This window comes from Zonotrichia leucophrys, chromosome 5 (genome assembly GCF_028769735.1).
Source record: "Zonotrichia leucophrys gambelii isolate GWCS_2022_RI chromosome 5, RI_Zleu_2.0, whole genome shotgun sequence".
NCBI lineage: Eukaryota > Metazoa > Chordata > Aves > Passeriformes > Passerellidae > Zonotrichia > Zonotrichia leucophrys.
The window spans coordinates 30,229,190-30,255,461 of NC_088175.1; the positions used below are offsets into that span (position 1 = coordinate 30,229,190).

At 43.4% G+C, this 26,272-nt stretch overlaps 1 protein-coding gene and 1 long non-coding RNA gene across 8 annotated transcripts in view; one reads left to right on the forward strand and one right to left on the reverse strand.

Annotated features, from left to right (window-relative positions):
* The first annotated feature begins 1,593 nt into the window (after positions 1-1,593).
* LOC135448145 (uncharacterized) lies at positions 1,594-7,382 on the forward strand. The gene is made up of 2 exons (XR_010440406.1): positions 1,594-1,978; positions 7,238-7,382. It is a non-coding gene; the product is annotated as an uncharacterized LOC135448145 (long non-coding RNA).
* Positions 5,942-26,272, reverse strand: part of DPF3 (double PHD fingers 3) — a 166,814-nt gene continuing 146,483 nt past the window's right edge. For all 7 annotated transcript variants that reach the window (XM_064713768.1, XM_064713775.1, XM_064713766.1 and 4 more), the window contains 3 exons: positions 21,988-22,100; positions 20,631-20,712; positions 5,942-19,547 (listed from right to left, as the gene is read on the reverse strand). In XM_064713768.1, the coding sequence (XP_064569838.1) occupies positions 19,477-19,547; positions 20,631-20,712; positions 21,988-22,100 (266 nt within the window). In that variant the 3' untranslated portion in view covers positions 5,942-19,476. The remainder of the gene's footprint in view (positions 19,548-20,630; positions 20,713-21,987; positions 22,101-26,272) is intronic.

A 26,272-nucleotide genomic window follows, 5' to 3' on the forward strand; every position in this document is an offset into this window, starting at 1 on the left:
ACCTCTCTGCTCTTCCAGCCACCTACCTACCACTCCCACAGGCAGAACGATCCGTGAGAAATGAGGACAATTACGTAACTGAAATGGGAAGGAAGAGGGAGACTTTCAAACGGTCATTACCCATCTGAGTAGTCTGCCAAACCCCCCAGGGGAAATCACAACAAAATCTGTTCCTGGAGAAACATACCTAAAGGCTGCAGCCATTGGTTTCAGATGGCAGCCAGGTGACAGTCATGTGTGGCAACTCAAAACACAAGGCTTTGCCTGGGACTGAGCACTTAGCCTAGCCACAGTGGTGGCTGTTCTCCCCAGGCACAAGAAAAAAACTCTGTGCTCCCGAGGTCAAGCCAGTAAGTGATAGTAGAGGCATACTGGGTGAAACATTAAAAAAACAAAACAAACAACAACAACAAAAACCCAGAAAAAACCCAAAACAAAACAAAACACAAAAAAAAAAGAAACCAGAAAAAAAACCCAAACCAAACCAATTAAAAAAACCAACAAAACCCAAACAAACAAAAAAAAATTCACCACCATTTATGCTTTACATTCTGTGCAGCTACAACAGGCCAGGTCTGGAGTCAGCATGCATCTCTCTCCATCTCTCTCTGTCAGTGGGCATCTCTGCCTGCTGCTGCTCAGCGCCTGCACACAGCTGGTATGTGCCCATTTGTTGCGCTGACATCTGTCCACAGCCACCTTCTTCAGATGGAGAAGCTCAACTCCTGTTCATAAATAATTGCCCAAGCAGCTGCTGGCAGGCCTGGGGAAAAGAACTCAGGAAGGTCACAGAGCAAATGCAGAGCCTTCTGCAGAGCACAGATGTGTCATCCCCAATGTCTGAGCTGTATGGACTCCTCCAGCCCCTCACTGAGGCATAACTCCTTCACTGCCAGGGGTGGCAACATCCTCAAGTCTCCCACTCGTACAAAATACAGAGACAGGATGGAATGACCACCACTGTGCCTGGTAGTGCCATCATGAGAAAATGGTCCTGAGCTATGCCAGCCTCTGGCTGAGGAGCATAGTCTATTTCTTTGTTTCTCTTCTCATCACCTGAACTGCCATTGGTTCAGATCAGTTTGAGCTCCTCTGTGGCCTTTTGTCACTCCTCAGGCCCCTGCTGCTCAGGGAACCTGCTGGGGCTGGGGCTGGCCAGGATCTGACAGGGCCTTATGGTGGGCTGGGGCAGTAGGCCCTGGGGAGGCCAACCTGCAGACTCCTGCCTGCTGCCTGTGTCCGGGGCGGGAGCCCACAGGCCCAAGCCTTTCCTAGGCAGAAAGGAATGGAGATTCTTGCTGCTGGCTTCCAAGCCAGTGCTGCTCAGCAGCTCAGCCCAGCTCTCGGGCTGTCAGAAGCACTGGGGATTAAATACACCATCATGTGTAAATCCAGTGTTTAAACAAATAATTCTCTCAGAATAACAGGCAGGCTTTTCCACATGAAGCAAAGCTGACACCTGACTTTTCACCTGACTTCTCCCAGGAGAATATTTTAATGAGGCCCACAGCTGTAAAATCACACGGAGAACATTAACAATGCTAATTACCTAAAGTTTAGCCCATGAATACTCAAACAACCGTACCTCAGAGACGAATTGTTGTTTTGGCCCAAACGAGGCAGCAATGGCTTGCACCGATGGTTTGCAAAGTGAATCAAGGCTTGTGAGAGCAGCAGAGACAGCATTAGGCACAGAGACCTGGCAAGGCAGCCTCCACAGCAGGGCTGGTAAATGAAACAGGTGCCTGGACAGAAGGCAATCTGAGATTGCAGAGAGAAATTGCCTTCAGGTGGCCAAATCCCTCCCGAGAAAGCACAAAAGGTGTTGATAGGCCTCTCAGCATCATCCCATAAAGGATCTGCACAAAGAAAAGGGGGAGAATATTGAAGGAATTCTTTGCCAGGCAGCTGTGGCTGGCACCAACTGAGCCTTGCACTGTGCTAGGAGAAGCCAGAAGTCTACACGGATATGCAATGTGTGAGTGAGGCCTTGCCTGGAGGAGATCCAGGGCCTTTGCTTTGTGCCGTATGTGCGGCCATCCCGCAGCTCTGGGTCACCGCGGGGGTGCCGGCTGTGCGGGGATGAGGGCTCTGAACCGAGCAGCGCCCGGTCTGCAGCCCTGTGAATACAGAACCGTGTGCTCTGCCCGGTGCCACGGCTCCGTCTGCGGCACGGCGAATTCAGCGCTGTGGGCTGTGCCCGGTGCCACGGCTCCGTCTGCGGCACAGCGAATTCAGCGCTGTGGGCTCTGCCGCACGCAGCTCCCGCCGCCCCGGCCTGCCGCTCCTCGCACAAACGCTGAGGGCAGCCTCAACAAGGGCCATCGTGCAGCAGAAAACGAGGCTTGGTCCACCCAGGTGTCCCTCAGAGGGAGATGGGAATTTTGAGCAGTCTGTCTTGCTCAGCTCTAATTGAGCACAAAAACATCCCATGGCAGGCAACAGCCCATTAGCAACACTGCATGCTGAGGGGCCTTTTAATTATTTTTGTGCTCCCAGAGGACTACAGAATGCTCTTCGTAAGCATGGTGCGGGAATGCCAATTAGGTGGCCTCCAGCCCTGCTAGACAAGGTCTGGTCACATCACCTTGCGTCACAGGCTGAACCCTGCCCTCCATTTTCTCCCCAAGTCTGCCGTTCTCTGCCATGAAATATTTATTAAAGGGAACTGCTGCCTGTCGCAAATGGCGAGTCTCCTGTCTCCTTGCCAAGGTCAGGCTGCTGGGGAGGTACCTTTGCTCTCCATAACGTCTCTTTGAGACTGATGGGTCTTTCTTCCATTCAGCACAACCAGCCAGCCTTGGGAAGGATGCTCTTTCAGTTCCTATGAATTCATACTTCCCAAGAATAAGATGGGCATGTAAACAAATCACTAAAGCAGAGGCACTGTACAACAGTGAGCTATTGTGGTATCAGAATAGATAGATGCATCTGGGCATTGCAGGAACACGTAGTAAAAAGGCACTAAATTGATTTCTACTGTGATGAAGAACCACCTTTAGTCTTTGCAATCACTGTTGCATCTTCTTAGGAAGCTTCTACACATAGAGATGAAATCCTGGTCCCACAAAAGTGGATGGGAGGTCCACCCTCTTCTGGTGCGCTGCTAGGTTTGCACCCACCTGGAGTTTAGGTGTGGTTTGCTGAATTTCAATTTACTATTTCATATGGCTTTTGTACCAGAAAAAATGGCAAAGGCTTCTACCACAAGCTCTTTGATTATCTTTATCCACTGTGAATGAAATAAGTGAATGAAATAAGAGGGCACAGTGAATGAAATAAGAGAGCACAGCTTAACTTCCTTGAGGAACTACAGTTAAAGTGTCAATAGATTTTCTCCCCACATAGACAGATACTAAAGGGGCAGGAAAATAAATCTGAGATGAGGGATAAATTCTATTAAAATAAGATGTGAGAATCAAAGTATGGGATTGGATGTGGAGATAACCTTCCCTAACAATGACCTCTGGGAAGGCTGGGGGCCACAGATATGAGGACCAAGGTGCATATAGAGCATGTACCCCACAGCTGGGCTGTGCCTACTCAGCTGCAGGGAGCCAGATGCTTCAGTACGGCTGGGGCTGGAAGTGCAGCTTGTTCTCTGTTCCTGGCAAACCTGCAAACCTGTCTCTCCTTTGCCATCACTCTTGACAGCCAGTGAGTCCCAGCACACTGGTTCTCTCCTTGCATGGCAGCTGTCCCATAGTGCCCCTGCTTTCTGGCTGTGCCTCTTCTGGCTCTTTGGATGTGTTGCAGGGATGGGAGGGTTGGTGCATGGAGAAGCTGCAAACTCTGCCTAGCACAGGACCACACCACACATTTATGCAGAGACTTAATGATGTTTTCTGTTTTGTCTTTTTTTTTTTCCTCCCTTCCTAGTTATTCCTAACATTGTACTTGCTTTTTTGACACCTGCTCAGCCTTGACCTGTCATTTTCTCAAAATTAGCGACAATGCTGAGATCATTTTCCCGTGCAGTGATGGGTGATTTAGAGCCCCTCATTATGCATGTATAATTAGGGTGGTTTTTTTCCCCCAAGAAGCATTACTGTGCATTTATCGACAGTAGATTTCATCTGTCATTTTACAACCCAGTTCCTCATTATCATGAAAAACTTCTGCAGCTCTTCACAGTCAACTCTTGTTTTGACTGCCCAGAACAGTTTTTCATTTTCAGTAAACTTCTCACCTCACATTTCTTCTTATTTTCCAAATCACTTTTAAAAAGATTTAAAAATACATGTCCATCTTAGATCTTTGAATAATTTTCCTCCTCTATGAAAACATATTGCTTATTTACACCTTTTGCTCTACTATTACAAATACTTTGTGTCTTTTATTGCAATCACTCCACTGGCAATCACATTGTTATTCAATAGCATTGCATTGGAAAAAGTGGGGAGAGACATTATAGAAATAAAATAAGCACCAGTCCCATTTTTAGGACTTAGCAGGCAAGGTAGTTTTGTTTTGTTCTGTTATTTTAATTATCTTGTAAATTCCTATCAGCAGTAAATTTCATCTCTCACTGTATGCTGTGTAATATAGTCTTTTTTTTTTTTAATATATCCATTTCAAAGTTCATTATGCCATTCCAGAGACTACTGCTGATAGAATCCTCATCTGGATTCAAGATATTGGCAGAAAGACTAACTTCTTAAGTCTCTGGCACCAAGGTAACATCTTGTCATCAATCCATAGGAAACCAGATTTCATTAGTTCCCTTGGTAATGGAATTAATTGTTTGCTCTGGCGTTGAGCACCTGAACACGGCTTTGGGCAGCAGGAAAACCAGAGGCATTTTAGTGCTGTTTCTCTGCTGTGTTTCACTTGATTTTTGTCTCAGGATTATGAAATGCCAGGGATGTAAAACAGCTACCAGGAAGACAACAGCTGCCAGAAACAGAGCCTTCTGGTTTGTACTTTGAGCTGTGCATACTGTGTAGAGTTAAAAAAAAATAGTGCTTTAGAATAATTTAAAGCAGAAATCTGTTACGTTCCTTCAAAATTACCCGTGCTTGGTTTAATAGATGCTGGATTAATTGCGTGCTGTCTGAGAGCTTTTGTTCCCCTCCAGAGTGGCTGTGGTCTGTGCCACAGAGGTGAATGCTACTCTACTGTATGGCAAATTTGACATTGAAGGGCTCTTTGTAGAAATAAGACTGCCATTCTCTCCCATTGTCCCTTTGATTAAACAGTGCCAGCAAAAGAGACAGTTTTGATGGTTGTTTTCATATTATGGGCATCTGGCTACTAAGAGCTGGGCTGAGATCACCGAATCACAAGCTGCTTTAGAGATGTCTGTTTATGCATGCCGATCCCACAGTGATGTGATCCAGGAAAGTATTTGGATATGCACATTGAGAGGGGCCAGGGGGCAGGGAGGAGAGAGAAACAGTTTCTGGGGTGTGTGGTGAGGACCATTTGTTGCCTCTGTGTGCTGCTGTTTTCCAACACAACTCCTCTGGTACTCAAACCCACCATTTTCCAGTACCCCTGAAATAACCCTGAACTGGGAATGCTTTTCCTTCACTTTCACATGAACTTGTGAAAGGCTTCCAGTGATCTCTGAAGGACTTTGTGATAAAAATGAAGGAAATCTAATGTACTACACGTGGACTCATTCATTTACTGCTCCCCATTTGAAACCTCTTTTGCAGATACTCACTGTGTGAATCAGCACTCGGAGCCATCCCTCAGACACTTCAGCCTTGGTCCTAGGGACTCCGTAGGATTATAATGTCTTCTGGACTAGGTTGTTGGCACCTTCTGTTTGCTGAATAAACTTTAACACACAAAAATTCTTCCCAAAATTTTAACTATCTCTTTTGGTTAATACCAAAGCGAACAGGGAAGATCTTGGGAAGAGGGCACTGCCATCTCTTTCCACTCATCTATTATCCAAACAGATACAAAGGCTACAGAAGCATTTTTCCTTGAACTTTTAATTGAAGTGCTTTAATATAAAAAAAACAGTACATACAAGTTCTAAACTCCTGTTTTCTGCAGTTGTTTACACGTTTTCTAAGTTGCAACAGAATATTAGCTATGTAGGTAGTCAACACTGCTAACAAACTACAGTACAAGTTACTAATAACAGTACAAGATGCTTGGAATACATTCTTGCAAATGTGTATGAATACCAAAGAAATCCTGCGAAGTTGAGAGGCTTCCAACACCCATTTTCCTCTCCTCTCAAACCTCAGTAGGATTTCGCTCACAGGTTTCCTAACCACCAAAACACAGATCCTTGGCTGGTGCAAGCTGTGGTGGCTCCATTGGCATCCGCAGAGCAGTGTGAGTTGCCATGGTTCACTGTGTGCTCAACAGACACCTTCTGGCAGGGTGAAACACCATGCAGGTTTCCATGCATGACAAACTGATGGGCCTTCTTGGTCAGTGCTGGCTTTGCGCATTAAACAATCAGTTTTTTTCCAAGGGTTTCAAGGCTGATCTCCTTCTCCAAGAAGCAATCAGATCAGGACGACTGCAGAATAGTCAGGAGCACCCCAGATTCTCATACTGCTCTAGGTAAAGCTGGGCAAATTTCCCTTTAAAAAAGCCAAGATTTGAAGCCACCCCATCACCTCTCCTCCCCCACAGAAGGCTGGCAAAGCTATCAAGCACTTAATAAAACTGAATGTAAGATAAGAAGAGCAAAGATCCTCCACACAAGCCATGTTAAAACAAATCTCTACATACAAACATTGTAACGATACAGTCACTTCAGAGTTCCAAAGAAAGGTTCACACTTTACAAAAGAGGAAGAGGGAGGAAAAAGTAACACAGGAAGCTGTCCTTACAATTATGTACTGGTTCCCAAAGCTGTGACCTTAGTCTGTGGCCGCCAAAAGTAAACAAATACCAAGCAAGACAGTGTACACTCCAATGAGGCCTCACAGGGTGTAACAACAGGAAACCTGGAGGCAGTGTACAAAGCTGAAAAGGAATTTGAAAGAAAGACAGGCATTTTTTCGTATTCTGGTACATAACTAAAGACACAGTGACAAGCATACTACAGAAATGGGTCTTTCCAGCCTCTGAGCCTACCTGCTTGTCACCCAGGATTGGTCACAGAAGGGTTTTTCCTCTGAAATGAGAGTGGTATGTTGGGCTTTCTTTGGGCAGGAGCCCTTAATTTTTTCCCCTCACTCAGTTGTTTTGACTTGTCTGTGTACCTGCAATGTGACTAATAGGACATTTGGGTTCATCTGAGACTGCTGGGTTTTTCTTACAGGCATCAATATAAAACCTCATGGCCCTGAAGACCAACATTTCAATGGCACACTTCAATCAGCACCCAAAACTCCTCCATGCTATTCAGCAACTGGCATTGCATTATTTTGGTGGGAAGCTAAGGAAGCTGGCAAACCCGTGACAAGGTTAGCGTTTCAATTCATCAGCACATTATGAAAAGACTGAGTACCAATGTCTCCAGTTCAGAGTACAGACACAAAATTAAACTTCACTTCTGCTACAGAGGATAAAAGGCTATTTAGAGGATACAGAAGTTGGCATATTGTGGTAAACATGGTGGTGGGTGGTGGCTCACAGTAAGAATTCTTCGGCTGTATTGCCTTTTCAGTGACTTTTAATTTTCTATTCCTGTTAATTTGTAAGTATAATTTTCTCCAACCACATTTTCTTGACACCACAGTTATTGCATTACAAAAGCCACTACAATGCAATCACTCAACATACACATACATGTTGTATAGATAGGGGTATGTACAGCCAGGAAGTGGGGCAGTTTCCAGCCCACAATTTGTTGTCTCCACAAGGGCAGGAAGATCCCAGTTAGGTGAGACAGAAGTAAGGTAGAGAATCCTCAAATGTTGAAAAGAAGGCTGTGAGTATATGAGCAAATAGAAACCCCAACACCTAAACAACAAGAATTAATGCTAGTGGAACATCTCCTGCTTTGTAGCTCACTCAGTTGCTCTAAAATGTTGTTCTCTCCTCAAATAATTTTAAGATGCAGAATGTGCAGTAAGTGCAAAGAAAGAGGTGTCCTCCCCTGTGAATGCAGGGAGTGGATGTGCTTTCTCAGTATTGCCTAGAGGTTACCCAGTACACCTGCCCTTCCCTAGCCCACTGTCTTTATAACAAGAAGTCTCTTGCTTCAATGCCTAACTGGTAAGGCTAGACTATTTAATTACAAACAAACTTCAAGGTTAATGTATTAGAAGACTGGAAACAGATACTCTGATTCTTTTAAAACAATAATGCATTGTACACTTAGTGCTTCTCTGAATGCTTTTTCCACAGAGCAAAGCATCACAATGGCAAGCTTTCCATCAGTTCTGAGCTGGCACAGCCAGTTCTAAGAGTTAAAATCTTCACAGTCTTTGTTTCCCTGCCAAGAATGCTCCCTGCCCCCTGGAGCAAACTGTTTCTGTGATATATGTGATGAGACTCTTTCTGTGATGCAGACACTTCTGCTCTGGGATCCATAGCAGATCATCAAATGCTCTTATGCTGGCCAGTCATCAGGAGCATTTTTTTGACCACTTTCTGTATTTCTTAAACTATGTGCAATAAAAATACAACTACATACAATGAATTTGAAGGACTCTTTATCCCATAGCCAAATTTATTTATTAGACTGGGAAAGAGCACAGGAAGATACTCAGCTCCTCAAAAAGTTCTCAGAAATTAGGTCAGGAGCTTCCAATACTGTGGGTATAAGCTTTGGCACATGAATTGTGCATGTCACTGGCCTTGCACTGACAAGGCCTTACACAAAAAAAATGTGATGAAACTTGCTGATTTCATCACTGCAACACTGAGCATCATTCCAGGTAAATAACACTTCAAAGACCAAAAGAACCCTTGGGTACATTTGTCTAACAACCTTGTCTTCAGACCACCCTGGACCTTCAATGACCCATATAAAAGCCCTTCAAATTTTTGCAGAGGGCTTCCAGGACACAATCTGTCAACAGGAGGCAAGCCACAGAAATGGGTGATGCCATGGCTGGACACACTCTATGGTTCTACTGTCTGACAGCAAGAAGTAAGATGGGAAGAGTCCAGCTGGTCCCCAGAGTTCCAAGCTAGACATTGTTTAAAATACCTTTTCATTTCCAAAATGAGGAGATGAGATAGCAATTCAATAAGGTACCTCAAATAAAAGCCCTCAAGTTACTTTTTGAAGCCATTTTAAATGATAAACCAGTGCCAGATAAAGGAGTAAAACCCTCAAGTCAGAATCCAGTTCTTGGAGGTTTTGCTCTCAGACTGAATTATTCTTAAAAGGGGGAGTAACCTAAGAGCCTTTATGGTCTATTTTTAAATGAGAGGATATTTTTCATTTAAGTGTCTGTAACAGAATAATTTGAAAATAACTGAGGAAACCATGCAATCACAGATGATCTGTGTTCAGTGTGCTCTGTTGAAGCTGCTGTGACTCCACTGCATTAAGAAAAGACATACATTATTCTGTAGCAATTGTCCATGACACTGAGGCTTACAGCATAAATATTGCAATACCTCATCCAGTTTCTGTATGACACACCAAGTTTTATTGCAGTAATGTCTCATAATAGATGAAGGTGCTGCAGGGTCCTGTTTGGCCAATTGCTATAGGACCCTGGAGTGCATTTCATAAGCAGAGAATATCTCCCATGGGAAGGGAGTTAAGATGAGGACTAGATGCCAAGAGAACCAGCTAAAAGCTTCATGTTCCTAGAAAAATATTTTCTATTCCTCACACCCCCACCTTCTCCCAGCCCCTCCATTAAATGGGAGGTTCATTTCCTTGCTTGCAGATAGTGCTGGATGCAAGATAATGGAGCATGGCCCTGCCACGCACAGCAGAATGCCTCTAAATCAAGAAGCCAGTGTTCTTTGCCAATGTGACAGATTGAAAAATGCTTCTGGTACTTCCATGAGTGGGTTACTAAGCAACACTTTGGCTTCCAGGGAGTAGCCCTGCTGGATGTGATCTCATGCACCAGCAGCCTGACCACATCCCCAGCTGGAGCCCTGGGGAAGGAGGGTGTGTGTGCCAGCAGCAAGGCTGCATGGCTTTGCTGGGCTGTAACACAGGTTCCTTTTGGGTTGAGCTGTAATCACAAAGGAAAAATATCCCAGAGATGACCATGGGCCTACTCATGGGATGACCAAAAGGCAAAGACATACTGTCAGGACACACTGTTGGGAGAGAAGCAAAGCTTGGAAGTAAAGCTTTAAACACTTGTGGCGTATCCTGGGTGGCTGTCTCAGAGCAAATGATGCTGAAGAGGACTGACTCCAGGGAGAGATGCTAAAAATGAGAGTGGCTGGAAAAGATTTCCATGTGAAGAGACAGATCAAAAATACTAGAACAGATTGAGAAATGAGTAAGAGAGGGGAGGGTGGAGCTGGCTGAAGTGAGGTCTCATACAGGTGAGGAAGATAATGTCCTGCTGTCCACTGTTTCCTGATATAGCAGTGAGGAGCTGTTCACAGAAAATCAGAAGGTAGTATACTGAAAACTGGTGAAACAAGCTCAAACTCCATGAAGTTAGAGAGACATTTGCCCTGGTTGCTGACTGCTCCATCATCATCTTTTGCTGAGATTTCTCACTTTCCTTTGGAGCTTGTGACATGTCATCACCAGAGCCAGGTTGAGCCAGAACAGAGCATAGACAGACCAGACTTATAGACGGAGATAGAAATAACTGTTTTCTTGCATGTGTTGAGTGTGCTCAACTATTAAGCAGCCACACACCTTTTCATAAAAACTAAAGTCCAAGACTTAGACTTGGCATATTTAAGGATACCAGGCCAACCATAAAGTCAGTGGATGAATGTTGACTAAGAGCAGCTGAGAATCAGTCCCACATTTTAGAACACTGGATCTCTTTAATGTGTTGGTAAGTCACACTCCAAACACAATTCAGATTAAGTTGTAAGGGATAATGTTTTGCCCTATTTCTTAGAATTCTAAACCTTTCCAAAACAAGTAGGATTTGCTCTTTTCTTCTTCTTCAGTAATGCTTATTATAGGACTCTCAACCTATTCCTAATCAGTGAGCAATGTTTACAGTAAACAACATTAGGATGATACACAAATATATATGTGTATATATATATATATTTGTATATATAACTTAAAGTCTCCTAATTAAAAATTAATACCATAGCATCACACAGCAAGGCTGTGCCAGTGTCACTATTCAGAGATCATTACTTCAGCATTTTAAAAGTGAATTTACAAGATGATGAGAAAACATCTTGTAAAAGCTTTTATCGGGGAGAAGTGCTATGATGTCACAGATTTATTCTCCTTCTATTTTCCTTTAGAATAATGGGGACAATGTTGTCTCAAATCAAATAAAGGATCAACAGCAAAGATTGTAACTCAATCGTCCTCATCCCCCATTTTTAATTGCTGTGTTTTTCTTTTCAACCACTTCTAGTGAAAAAAAAAGGCGTATATCAATGGCACATTCAACCTGAAATGGCAGATGAAGAACAGGTGATCCAATAAATTAGCATGTACATAAGCTTCTGGTTCTTAGAAGATCTGACTGAGTCACACAGATGACAATTTACTTAAATACTCTTGAGCTTCTCTTTCTGTCTGCAGTCCAATGAAGTACATTATTTCCAGGCCTATGCCCACCACTGAGGCAGGCTGCAGTGCTGGAAGGAAGTCCAAGTAAACAGGAAGACTGTTGATTTCTGCTGCAGCAGAAGAAATGGAAAGCCATCAAGGTAAAGAGTAAATATCTCTCACTTTTTTAAAAGAACATTTTTTGACTGAAAAGTCTTTATGAATTCCTGTATGGCCTTAATGATGAGTTGAGATTAAATAAGCACACAAGCTTGATTCTCTGCAATGATCAAAGGTTTGTTGAACACTTCTAAGGGAGAGATAAAAGCTGATGGTTTGATTTGGACCTGTCTATTTCTGAATTGTTCTAAACCTTTCAAATCAGTTTTACTATACACTGTCTCTGAAATACTGTAAGAAAATGAGAATGAACAAGGAAAGGTACTCTGTAAAGAAGCTCAAAGGAGATGACTCTTGGAAATTCCTCAAACACAGCCTTCCCAAGAGCGTGCAGGGGCACATCTCTAGTGTTGCACTCCAGAAGAGCTGCAAAGGAAGAGTAGGTTAGGTATAACATTCATGTCTTGTTCTTTGTTTTTCACCAGATATTTCCTTTTTCACTGCTGCTCACAAATTCTGCAGTGGGAGTACATTGGGAGCATCCAAATGTGTTCCTGTGTCCAGCAGAAGCACATGTTGAGGGTGGAAACAGATGTGTGCTCATCAGAGTTCATCGGCAGCAGGGGGTTTGGTCTTCCAGGCAGAAGATCTTGAGAAATGGAAGGGGAGTGCTTATCTTGTAGGCACAAGGGTCCCTGATGAGAATTAGCAGTTCCAAAGTCTTATATGGCAATAGCAGGAGGAGTCCTGAACAAAATGCTGGACTGTGCCTTCTCATAGAGAGGTGAGCCATGGCAGCACTTCAGACCACTACAGAAAGGAATGCTGTCACAGCCAGCCAATTCAATCATTCAAGACATGGAAAGGAGATGAACATGAAATGAATGTGTCATCCTTCATCAGTCTTTCCAAATACAAAGAATAAAACCTGCCCTTCTTTTTCCCTAGCTTCTGAAAGCAGGAAGAGATGAAATATTTCCCGAGTCACCATGGAGGTGCAACCTATAGTTTGTAACAATGAATTGTATCAGATGGATTGACGGGAGTCTGAAAGAAAATATCAATACCTGAAAAATCAGCAATTTTCCAGCATGAAGTGTTTTATTTTTAACTTCATGCACACAAGGGCAGTAAGCTGATCTGAAAATAGTAATTTTTCTCATTTCAAAACATCAGTAACAACATATATTCTAAATGCACTACTGTAATAACACTTTACACTTTCACCCAACATGGCAGAAATACACAACAAATATTAATAAACTGTTGGCCTGATTCCCCAGCTGCTAAATGCCTGGCATTCTCACTGGCATACAATAAAAGGGTAAAGCCTAAAACCCCTTCTGTCCCCTGGAGGCACTTGCTGTTCTTTACCTTCCCCTTTGCCCTCATTTAGTGCCTCAATGCACAGCAGTAGAAGAATGTCCGAACACCCCAGTGGTGGAGAGATAGGGGGGTGATGTACCTCTCCTCTGCCCTGCGCTAAGGCTTGGCCATCAGGACAGCAAAACTGGGCTTGCACAACCTGCAGCCCTGCCTCCTTCAAGACAGCCACTGACCCCCGGGGCCCAGGACACTGCCTGGGAGCGTCAGTCACTCCCACCCTTGTCTGCAGGGCAGTGAGACCTTGTGCCCCGGGCAGCACTGCCAGAGACAGAGCTGGGACAGTGCCAGCACTCTGCAAAGCTGCTCCCACGAGCGGGGACATGATGCTTTGGCCCTGGAGGATGGCACGGGCACTGGTAGGACAGGGACATTCCCTGAGCCTACAGAGCCAGGGCAACACAATGGGGAGTGGGCTGGGCAGCTACACTTTTAAATCAGTCCCCTTCAAACCACAGACACCCCCCTCCTCTCCCTGCCCCTCCAGCAAACCTGAGTTTATCTTACATAAACCAGACCAGGTATGGTGCCTGCCCTGAAAAGCCATTTTACTACTGCTGTGGCTGGAGGTCATTGCTAGTAATTGTATCACCAGCAAAGATGGAATTGGCTGCCTGCCAGTCACAATTCCTGCCCTCTTTTACCAGAGGGGAGGCACCGTGCAGCAAGTAAACTTTTTTGTTCCTTCTACAGGGTCTTGGATCTTTCACATCCACCTCCTGCCTTGTCACCTGTTCCTATCTCCCAGAAAGCGTCATGGGCCTGTGGCTGGCAGAAATAAATGGTGTAAGGAACAGCCCAGAAGAGCTGGCTCTTCTTGTTCTGCCACAGCCTGGGTGTGCAGCACTGTGGCACATAGCAGCATTTAAGGCTTGTACACTGTAGGCTCCAAATGCTTTGCAGGAGCAGCTAAGGATTGCTATCCTGCCTTTTCTCCAGAAGCGAGGCACAGATTTGGGCACCTGCCCACAGCGGTGCCACAATCCTTGTTGTAAGTGGCAATAAGCTGGTGCTTTATAACTCCCGATGGGTGGGGTGTGGGGAACGTCCCACCGCGGGCTGGCTCAGAGCAGCTCTGAGTGCCCCGGGATGGGCACAACCCCCACAGCCCTGCAGGACAGGCTGTTCCCGTCCGGCTCAGCACTGGGAACTGAGCTCCAGGTGTGCTCAGTCCGTGAGCGTCCCTGCCAGCTTGGCTGGGGGCTCCTTCTGCAGATCCCCTGATTTGGGGGGCCGGGGCAGCCCCCCCCTGCTCCTGCCTGGCAGCCCTGGTCACCCTGCTCAGCTGCACACTCCCTTCCTCCTGTCATGTAAAACTGGGAGATGGTAAGATCATAATGAACCCAGAACTGGTTAGAGAAGGGCTTTCCTGACCTGTCTGCCTGCTCCTCTCCACAGAACTTATTTTCCAAAAATTATGGAACTGGACAACTGTTAAAATGTCAGGTGACCTCCTCATGATCATCCCAAAGCCTCCCATAACAACACTGAAAAGAAAATCTATCTTTCACTTGTGTCCTCCATAAGATCTGCACTTTCATCCCTCACAGACTGGTGCTAGATTTTTCCTAATATAAATTATATTAACTTTAAAATTTAAATATTGAAGTGATTTTTTTCTAAAAAGATTGAAACAATAATTTTCAACTCTTTTGATTGTTCCCCCTTAGTTTTTGTATTAAATAATTTGCAAGATTGGACTTTGATATATGAATAATTATGGTTCTCTCAAAAGCACATTTTTTAAAAATAAATTCATTCTACGCAGAAAAAAATCATGGCCAGCTCTACCTGGAGTTTTCTTGCCCAGAATGCACAGTATCCTTCTAGCAGTGACAAGCTTAATTAATATTCCTTTCTACACCCATCCACTCCTCACCTCCCAAATGACCCCTGTCAAAACACATGCTGAAGGTGTAAAGAAAATGCTACAGCCCCATAACACGGCACGGTGCAGGAGAATCTTCCTTTGGGGCAGAATTGACTAAGCTCCTTTCAAAGAGAGATGAAAAATCATGATTGCAAAGTTATTTAGAGTAACATTTGCTTCAAAAGAACACACTCAATGGTGGCTTTCTTAGCTCAAGAGCCGGTCTGAGGTACATTTACAGAATGTAAACTCTGTGCACTGTAAACTTGATGCAACAACACAGCTATGGAAGCACAGTTTGGGGGCAGATTAGGACCCATCTCATGTTTCTCAAAGGTATTGCCTTTTCCAAGCTATGGGGGAGGCTCTGAGCTGGCAACACGAGTTCACTTCCTCAGTGGCACCATCTGCATGCCCCTGTTCAGTGGTCATCTCTCCACCCCTCTGGTTTCTGAGTCTGCCCCTGCAGGTGCTGCCCTCCCCAGCCAGTCTTCCCACAATGGACAGAAAACTGGGCAGAGCAGAACACAAATGTGGTGGAGGGAGAGCCAGAGGCAAGCCATGGTTTCACACAATACAGTCTGAATTGTTCAGTCTCTGGAACAGCCCGAGGTAGCCAATACCAAAGTAGATGCCATTGTGGGCATGAAGGAGGTAATGTACAATTTACTGCATCAATAATGATGATTTTCTCTAACTGACCTTTTTTAGTTTATCCAAAAGAAGTCAAAAGTACGAGGATCAAGTGCATATGTTTAACTAACATACTTTAAGGCCATTATGTAGACACACTTGTATTTAAATACATCCTCTCCCACAGTAAACATCTGTTTTTATAATAAGGCCAGGAAGAACAATTACATCATCCAGCCTGACTTCCTTTGTAACATAAACCTTTTTCAGTCAGGCATTCCTGTCATTAAATAAGATTGTGTTCAATTAAAATACATCTAGGAATCTGTTCGTTCTTGATTTGAAGTCTTCAAGGCATGCAGGATCTACCATCTTCTGGTAGTTTGCCCTGATTTGTGCTAAAATATTAATTGCCTTGCTTACATAGAGGAGTTTTGAAAAAACACTAGAGTTTGCTCACCTCAGGGACTGCCAACAAACTTGCATAACCTGCCGTAGCAAGAGAGAGAGCAGCACGCTGAGCCAGAGCCCTCACACTGTTTAGTGGCCAGACCAGATCAGTGACAGGATTTGCCCAAGTCACACAACACAGCAGTCATGCAGGAGACTATCCCCAGTGGGACAGTAGGTGACAGGGAATCGGTTATCTTTCTTTCTAAACTCCTCTTCCTCACCCCCATGGTAGTGCCACAACCTCTCCTCTTCTCAGCAAAGCTGGTGCATTTTTCACCTGGGAGGTCAGTCAGTATTTCTAACGTGCACCAACACACATGGCTCTGTATGCATGGTAAATATGCCACTGAGAGGTCCATTCCAGCCCCTTATCTTGGACTCAGCTAGCAAAGAAGGGAGCCTGTAGCTGGCGGAAGTTCTCCACATGGGAGAGCTTGTATCTAATCCGCTGCCAAAGTTACCTGGAGCTGTCTAGCTACACAGCACACAGCATAAAGCTGGAGAGATGAAACACAGCTGGTCCACGGTGGGCAAGCACCCTGTCACACTGATCTCAGGTGGCAAACAGTGCTTTGGCATTGAAGATCTAGCAATCTGTCCTTCTGTCATACTTCATTCTGATGAAACCTCAGCATGGCCACGGAGGAGTATTTCTGAACATGAAAGATATTGTTGGCTGCAGAACAGTTGTGGGAGGAAAAAACAGCTCTGGATCAAAAAAACAAAATAGGAAAGCAGGTGTGCACAGAGAGCACAGCTCCTTTAGCAATATCTCTGTCACAGGAATGGAGACCACTGAAATTCTGCACCAGCTGGTTCCACCAACCAGGCTACCTGAGACTTTCATGATGAGCCAGCAGTGTCTGCTAAACACACAGGGCAAAACAACATGCATGTCCTCTCTGTTTAGGAATGCAGACATTGTCCTACTCCTCCAAGGTCAGAGTAAACATCAAGACACTGGGAGGTGATGGAGATTTTTATGATGGAAGTCTCTAGGTCCTGGTAGCTGAGGACCAGCCAAAATACTAACCTACATCTGCTGATCCCACCACCAGCACCACCACAGAAGTTTCCTGCAGCACACACACTTCTCATTTCCAGTCGCTCTTCCCAAAACACCCATTTTCTGTAACAGAGCCCACTGGAGTCTCTGGTGAATACACGCTTGCACTCCTAGCCACAACAGCAACAGGATTTTGTATCAGACAGAACCATGTGATGGTCCCAAAATGCCAGATCAGCAGGGTTCAACCACACCAACAGATGGGTGTAAATGCAAATGCAAATCAGCTGTGTCCTCCAAGTGCTCCCCAGGGCCAGGGCAGTTCCAGACTGGGAAGAAGATACTTTATTTTACATTTGCTTAAGGGTCTTGTCCCAACAGGTATCAGACATCTGATGCAAGTGCACAGGCTTCCACTTTGCTCTCTCCAGACTTGATGCTCAAATTTTTTTGTGTTCTTAACTCATTGAAGCTCTATCACATGGAAAGCACAAGATATTGAATGAATTTTACAGGTAGCCAGTGCAGCTGCTCCAGGAGAGATTTGGTCCAATACAATTAGGATAAATACTTTCTACATTTTTTTTTCTAACAGGTTAAAATACTTCTGCTGCAGCCTGAGAAGAGGCTGCAACAGTAGGTGGGAGAATCCAGTAGCTGACACAGCTACTTTTGGTGTGTAAGCTGAACAAAAGGGGAGGAAACTATCTAAATAATGAGGAAAAGTGCACTAGGTCAGTATAGCTCATCCTAACGAAGTGTAATTAGCAGGAAAAGGAAGAAAAAACAGCTCACAAATATTGTTTCACAATGTCTTTCAAGTGTTTGGGGACATTTCATTTTGCAGAAGAGTTTAAACCAATATAAACATGCCAAATATAATCTTCAGTATCCTTACCTACTTGTACCAGCAACATGAGTCACATGCTGCTCTCATAAATTTATATTATAAACCCACTTAAATCTATGCATAGAAAGTGATATACATCATACCCAAAAAATGGTTATTCTGGGCTACTTGCCAGTTCAGGGAGTGGTAGGTTTTTAGCCTTAAAAATGTATTTTGTAGAAAATATTTGATGTACTTATTCTCCTAGTAATGTCTTAAATTATTCAGAGATTCAACTGCAATAAATTTTTTTTCAATGGAAATTTTTTTTTCAATGGATGGTCTCACTTAAAATTTCTTCATTTCACATGTAAAGCTTTGTTGAAATAAAGTAGAACTATTCCTATTTAAATTTTTTTATCATTATGAAAATTCTTCTTTTCATGCTAGGTTCAGCAAAAGATTCTTTTCTTTAGAGCTAGGGAAGGTTTTTAAACAAAATATGTCATTGGCCAAAGATGCAGTTGTAGAGAATTTGGGGGGAAATTATTGGGATATTTAGTTAGATCTCGATAATTACTTTGACAAAAAACAGTATCACTTTTGAAATGCTGGAAGCCCAGATTAGGCAATGCCCAGAAAATTCAGCTTTCAGTTGCAGAACATTTTTGTTTAGAAATTTCAAAAAATTAATCAAAGAGCTTCATTTGACCTTAAGCCAAAATTGTTCCTTTTTGCAACTTACGTTAGATTGCTCGGAAAGCTGAAAATTTTTACTTTCTATGATCAACTTAAGATGACAATTTTTCTTTTGTCCAGTTTTCTGAGCTAAACAGAAAGTCAGTTGCATATACATAAGATTTTTCACTCAGAATTTTCTGAACAAAAAGAAATTATGTCAGGAAGGTATTGCTGGCATTGCAGTGGGACAGTATGCCTGAATACACTGAATACCAAAGGCTTTTCTAAGCATTTGAGTGTGTACATACCAGTACTGCTCTTTCTTACGCTTAAAACAGATTCCTAATGATCTGCCAAATCAGGACATTTGATTCAATGGAGAAAGTGTCACCCCAAAAAGTTTTGATCAGTGCTTCTCTTAGTGACAATGTGCTGTTCATGAACTGGGAAATATTGAACAAAACGCAATTCTCAGAGCACCCCTCTTAAGCACCCATGAATCTACAGAGTGGTTACAGTAAAGAGATTTCCAGTCAAGCCTTTGAAGAGAAACACCCAGTGCTGCTCCCAGCTGAAGTACTCACCAATAATTCCTTGGGAAATGTCTTACTACTTTTTCATTTAAAAAAAGACTAAATGGAAAGCACAAGGCCACACAAAATTGACTTATCCGTGTTGGTATAACAACCTTCCCCCTTCTATGACGCATGTGAGCCTGTTAATGGCAAGCAGCAACCATGCACAGCAGTGAAGAGATTTCATCCAGATCATTGGGAAAGTACACAGTCCTAGCAGAGCCCAGGAGGTCTGGCTTAGTGACAGTGAATTCCACAGATACCTCTTCCTGTATTTGAGTGTCCGTTCGTTTGGATGTGGGTCGTGTCTTTGTGTTCTGGGTGGGAATTGTGTGCTGGTATGGCAACACCAGGAGCAAGGTGTTTCTTGACTGCTGGAGCTCCTCAGGCCTGGTAGCCAAAAGCTGATGCTCTCTCTCTGAGCAGCTCCTGGCACAAATGACAACTCCAGCTCCCTGCAAATGAAGAAATCCTTCTTATAGGATTGACATGAAATCAAGGCTCTCAGAGTTTATGTCAAGAGTGGGTTAAATAGTATATGAGATATTCCTAATATTGGAGTTGCCTGTACTTTTGTGAAGCAGACACTGCTGCCCTTGCCTTTGCATCCACAGGCTTTCTACATGAGCTGCAATGCTGCTGGGGTGTGCATTGCCATGAGGTGTTTTATATTTTCACACTTCCAATAAACCACTTCCCAGTGGAAACCTTTAGATAATTATTAGCTGCATTTCAAGATTTTCCTCTCCTGATTTAGCTTCCTTTTTACCAAAGGTACAAACATTAGCTCCTGAGTGCACGATTAATTTGTAATTATTCTTGTTCTTCCCCTCATGTAAACCGCAGTCACTCGCACTCACAAGCCTCCAATTCTACTACTCTCTGAGGACTTTAGTCAGAGAACCTCTAGTGGTAAGACACTGGTCCCTCTGCTCCACAGCCAAGTGACAAACTCCAACCAGTCATAGTATAGTCCAATTGAACCCCCTGCAGAGGTTATAAATACACACCAAATATAATACAGACCACCAAACCCTCACCCTGCCAAAACAGAAGCATGTCATAGAGAAAGGAAGGTAATTCCCTTTAATCCAGTCTCCTGCCAACAGGCTCTCAGATGTTCTAGAAAGGACCTCCCTGCATGAGGCTCTCTCTCCAGGACTTTGACTTCTTAAGAAATCCAAAATCACATTTCACAAGCGCTCAATTCAGCTGACTAAATTGAGGTGACCAGTGACATGTGGGACATCAATGACCCACAAAAGAGCCATGGTACCCATGGGTACCCACCAAAGGTTCCCATGACCCACAAAAGAGCCATGTCCTGGAAGAGGAGGAGACCAGGCAAGACTGAATAGGATGTCACAGATTACACTATCACTTCACATCTATTAATTTTGTTTCTTTCCAGTGTTACCTCCCTTTGCTTCACTACTGCTTCCTTAACCTTGCATGGTTCAAAATACCTTTCTGAAATTTTTCCCTTCTCCACAAAGACTTTATTGTTATTTTCAAAGCAGACTTCAGTCATATGTTACCTTCTGGGGGCTCAAAGACTGGTGGATTCAAGCAATACATGTGATAGCCACGGTCACAGTCATCACAGAAGAGCAGCTGGTCCTGAGGCAGGTTTGTTGGAGAGACAGTAGGGAAACAGGGAGAGAAGGAGAGAAAAAGAGAGAAATTATGTAAATTAGTCTCTTGCCAAGATGAAAACTTAAGTAGGGTAACCAGCAATGTTCAGCTGGGAATGCAGATCTGCAACAACAGAGACTAAGAGACTGCTGGGAATGTAAAGGCTACAGGCATCACATTTGTCCATCCATGATTAGCCACCATATTCCTGAGAGGCTGCAGAAAGCCTCTCTCAGCACAAGACAGCTCAGTTCCTAAGGAGAAAATCACTATGAGAAGTGGAGGAGTTCCAGTCCTAGATGGCCTCATAATGCAGGAGTAAAAGCTGTTATGCCGGGGATATGCTGTACTGAGAAGAGGGTAGGCTTTGCTGGGCTCTGGTGTCACCATGTGCTGATCTCATTCCTTCAGAGGAAACCTTTGACTTAGACAGTTTTCAAAAACTCAGCTGAGTAAATTTTTTGTGAAACAGATGGAAATTACATGACCCCACCATGTGCTCTGCAGCTCTTTCATATATTTGGGGTGAAAAAAGCTGCTCTGAAGTATCCTGCGATTCCTAAGCTCCTCGGATTCTGATTTTTTTATGTTAAAGCAAAAACAAAATTTCAGGCTTCAAATTTATTCTGCTGTAGGGAATATAGTGTTAGCTAATCACCTCCAAAGTTCTCCAGCCACTGTCAATTTTCCAAGGTTCTCATGGGCTGCCAAGGACCCTTAGCATCAGATTTTAACTGCAAACCCTGCAGGGAGGACACTGCTCAGCTGCAGACTCTGGAAATCACTGGAGTTGGTGATTAGGTGAGGCTTAGCCATCGTACTTCAAATGGTTTCATGTTTCCCAAGTCTTGTAATTAAGTTTAAAAAAATCATACCAAGAAAGTAAAGAAAATCAGGGACAGGAGCATACTTGCCTCTCTTGGGTTATCATTTATTCGCATCTGCTTCTGACTATCATGCTGAAAGCTCCCTGCAACATGAATTCATGGCCCCCAGCTAATTTCTATTGAATAAATACACAAACCACAAGTATTAGCATCTTAAGTGGCCCTATATGATACCTGTGGTAATTTCAGCAGAGACCTGTGGCTGAATGGGGACACTGGGGAGAATCCCTGTGCTCAGGGGTGGCTCCTCCTTGGAGATGCATGGAAGCAGCAGTGAAACAATGACCCACACCAGTGCCACATGCTTCTCAAGGGTGGGCATGGCAGCGGCTTGCAGTGATGCTTATTTGCATGAAAAGGTAAATGGACTCACGTCGTTCTCTGAGGTCCCACAAAGGCTGCAGGATTTGCACTCAATGCATTGCCACTGATAGGTTTTTACAGCCTCAGTCATGTTTGTGGTGAACTGCAGGCAGGTCGGGTGTCCTGAGGAAGATCGGAAACAACGGTCATTGTTAAGGCTCACTTATTGCTTGTTAATTAACCAGCATTAAATTTGGGAACAAAACACACACGGACATGGACTGATCACAACATGGGCTGCAACTAACAGATACCAAAGAGGAAAGCAGGCATTAACCCTTTCGCTGCCGGGCACAAGAGAAAATCAGAGTTATTTCCACCCCATTGGCAAAGCAGTTTTATTCAGAGCTCTTAAAAATGGTTTGGCTTTGAGTTGTTTTTTTGTTGGGATGTTTATTTTTTTAAGAAAATAAGAAAAAGGATGAAATCAGAAACAAACCCAATTTCAGAGAGAGACCATCTGTCTTAATAGAAATTGGACTACACTTTCAATTAGCGCTGTTTCGACCGGAACGAAGGACCTGGTGGAAATGAGGTTATTCTCCATTTCACAGCTTCCTTTCCTGGTGTCCAAATGGGTGGAGCAATTCTGTAAACTTTGCTTAAATGGAAGCAGTAGCGTACAGAGAAGACGCAAGATTTATTTTTTTTAAGAGCTCTGCCACTAAAGTTGGTTGGCACAGAAGAAACCAAATTGCACAGCTAACCTTCCAGGATCAAAACAGGAAACCGAAAGGAAAAAAAATCCCAAGCCAATTCCCACAATTAACTAAATGAAAGGAATAAAGAAGGGAAAGCTAGCAGAACAGTCACATCTAATCGGGAAGGACAAATTGCCAGAGTTACAACCCCCGCCCCTACATGCGTGTCGACTTCAGCTTTGCAAAACAGCGGTACCACAGTAGCAGGGTCAGCAATGGGCTTTCTGGAGGGGAAAATACAAACAAACAAACAAACCAAAGGTAGGATGAGTGTTCCTTCTGCAAAACAAAACAAGACAAATACACCGCTGAAATAAAGTACTGTACTCCCAAACCACCCTTACCTGGCTGAAACATTGTCTAAGTCTCCTGCAATAAGCTCCTGCCTGCCTTCTTGGAAAGCCCCATATTTAGAATCCTTCTCTGACACACTTAAACATTAACACTGTGCATGGTCAGAGCAGGGAGAGTCAATTTCTCATCTGTAGAAAGACTAGGAACATGGGTATGCACAACTTGCACTGCCGCCTTCTTCTTCTAGAAACTGGCACCATAAGTTGTGGGGGGGTTTTCACCTCTACCCAATCTGCTGTTCTTAGACTACAATCAATGGAGTGGAAAAAATCTCTTCCACTTCCACTAGCCTAAGTGCCTTTTTAAGTGAGGAGAAAGAAAGGCTGTTTCTCCAATAAGAAAAAAAAAGGCATGTGTATGGTAGATGTGGGCACAGATGTGTCATCTTCATTACCAGACCTATCAGTAATATTTTGCTGCATCATCACAGTGCCCATCACCACCCTACAAAAACTTTCTGTATTTTCCAGCTAGTGAAACAAAGAGTTGCTGAGAATTGCTGGATAAGGAAGTACTGCAGTAGGGGATATATTTCTTTTATGTGTCCATTATACCACCAAATGCTGTAATAAGAATGTTTGTTCTCCAGTTATATTTGCATGGTTAACTAAACCTGTCCAGCAAAGAAATGTATATGCATAATTATTAAAGAAATTGAATAGAAAATAAAGGAGATATTTCAAGAAGGAGAGATCTATGAAATGCTCATATCACTCTTAAGCCTTTGAATGAAGAAACATTTTGACAATACCAATGGGCTCAGATGGTCTAAGAAGATCACGGGGTTTGGAGCCCTTGAAATGTCAGCACAAAACAAGTGACAGTTTTTACTGAGATTTACAGTGGACCAACTAAAGTTCTGGGGGCCTTGAGACTGCAACTAAGCAAAAGGAGATGTGACAAGATGCCTTTTCTTACTTGAGAGGACCACATATACTTTCTAAAACTACCAAACTAGCAGAACCTGACATGACATTGAAATGTTTCTCCAGATCTGATTTACATTGAAGGCAAACCTTATTTCAACACCAGTAAATGGAACAAATGTGCCATGCTACACATCAGGGAGAAATGCATCCCAACCGCAGAGAGTTGCTTCCAGAAATGTTGCACAGTGCTGGAATATATCACAGAAAACAACTCATATAGGGAGGTGAATTAATCAGAGACTTAAATAGCTTCAGTCACATTTGAAAAGAAACAAAAGAATGGAATCAAACTTACAGAAATAAATCCCAGCTAAATGCATGCACATCCTCACATGCTCACTTGCCTGTGCACACACATTGCTCACTGCAGAGTCCAGCTGAGGACCCTCCCTTTCTAACACAAGCCTAAAAGAAAAAAAGCCTAAAAGAAATGGGCTCTTGTGGGAGTATTCCTTAGAAAAATTAGGAATAGAGCGAGGGCCACAGTGGTTTCTTTCTAGTAGCAAAGCAGAAGTATTTTGCAAGAGCATACCAATTCATTCACTCCATTAGGCTCTCTCTCCAAGTACTGTGACTGCAAGAGTTGAGTCTGCATAGCTGCTGGTTGCTCTCTGTTAGCCCAGGGCTTATACCATATGTAAGGCAAAAGGAATGCCTTTCTTCAGCCTCTAAGTCAGATGCTCTTTCACATTAAGCAACATTCCTTTTGGTACCATGATCCCAGCTTAATGTCATTGGAAAGACTATTTTTACTTATGCTATCAGCACGGTGAGGCACTGTAGTATATGGCAAGCAGACCACTAGATACTCAAAATATTAAAATTCTTTTTCCTTTCCTCCCTGGTTTCTCCTTCTTCATGATCTCTTTCTTTTCCTGCTACTTTTGTTTAAAATCTAGTGTTTCACATGCTATGAGAAAATTCACACATTCAAGACTTCCTGAGGCAGTGTTAGTGAGCACCATCCCTGCTCCGTATCACAGAACTTCTTAGCATTCCTTCTGTGTCAGAATACCTGCAGACAAAGTCCTGTAGCTGCATGTGGCAAGCTACTACAGGTAGATTCAAATTCCCTTTCTTTTTACCTTAAAAAGAAAATGGCTAATTCAGGCCACAATTATCTTTTACACACAAGGCAGTCCAAAATGTGATTCAAGTTATGGACACCATGGTAGCACCCAAGTCAGAGAGCTGAGAGTCTTCTTGCTATGTGTTTTAGATGGAGAAGCAGGCTTATTTCACCTAATTGTGTGATGAACAGCGTTTGCTGGGGCTAAGGTGTGCAGCAGAGTCTGCAGCTGAAAGCCAGTTAATAATTCAGGTGATGGCTCCACCCTGGCAAACCCTGGATCACTCTCACAAGTCTGTATCAGCTCTGCAGATCTAATTGGGGGAGGAAGTAACACATATTTATGGTGTCACCGAAGTCAATAGACAGACCTCTAAAATACACCCTGGGAGCAGTTCTGTTGAAGGAGAAGGCAATATGTTAACACTGACAGTTTCTAATCTACCATAACTATTGTCTACCTAAAGTTTTGCTATGTTGCAATAGCTATAAACAACTGACAGAGACAATAAAACTTGAAGTGAGGTTTTCAACAGCTCATCCCTTTGTCTTAAAACAATATTTTAAAGTGTAGATCAGGTTTGAAAGCTCTCTCATCTTTGTCAAAACTCTCCTCTGGATGTGAACTTTGAGACTGAGACCATATTTTATAGTGACATCAGTGTTTCACATGCCACTGGCTTTAATTGTACATTATGTCCACCAGACATCTCGTCAGAAGAGCGGGGAGGTGAGCACATTCAGAGACCATTTCTTGTATCCTGCACCTGCTACAATTGCAGGTGGATGGGAAGGATAATTTTAACATAAATACCCTAAAAATATCCAAAAATCTCTCCTGCTTACACTGGCTGTATAACACTAAAGACCAAAACTGACATTAAAGGGCAGGAGCAATCTGCTGCTTCCAGTCGCTCTGTGACCAGTGAAGGCCTTAGAATGGCTCATTAGTGCTTTTTCAATAATGGATTCTGCATTGCAAGATTAATTGCAGCCATGTGCTCTGTCACACCCGCCACAGACTATTTAAGTTAACAATCCAATCAATAACCTTTTTCAAACAAAGGCAGAGATTATCTTGAGGGGAAAAAATAAGCAAATACTCTTTTTAAAAAACAAATGTGAAATTATTTATACAGAATAAAAGGAATTTTTACCCAGCTTCCAATTCTTTCCATTATCTTCACAGTGTAGTGGTGGGCTTTTTAATCAATAGCGTGATGAAAACTCACAGGCCTCCTG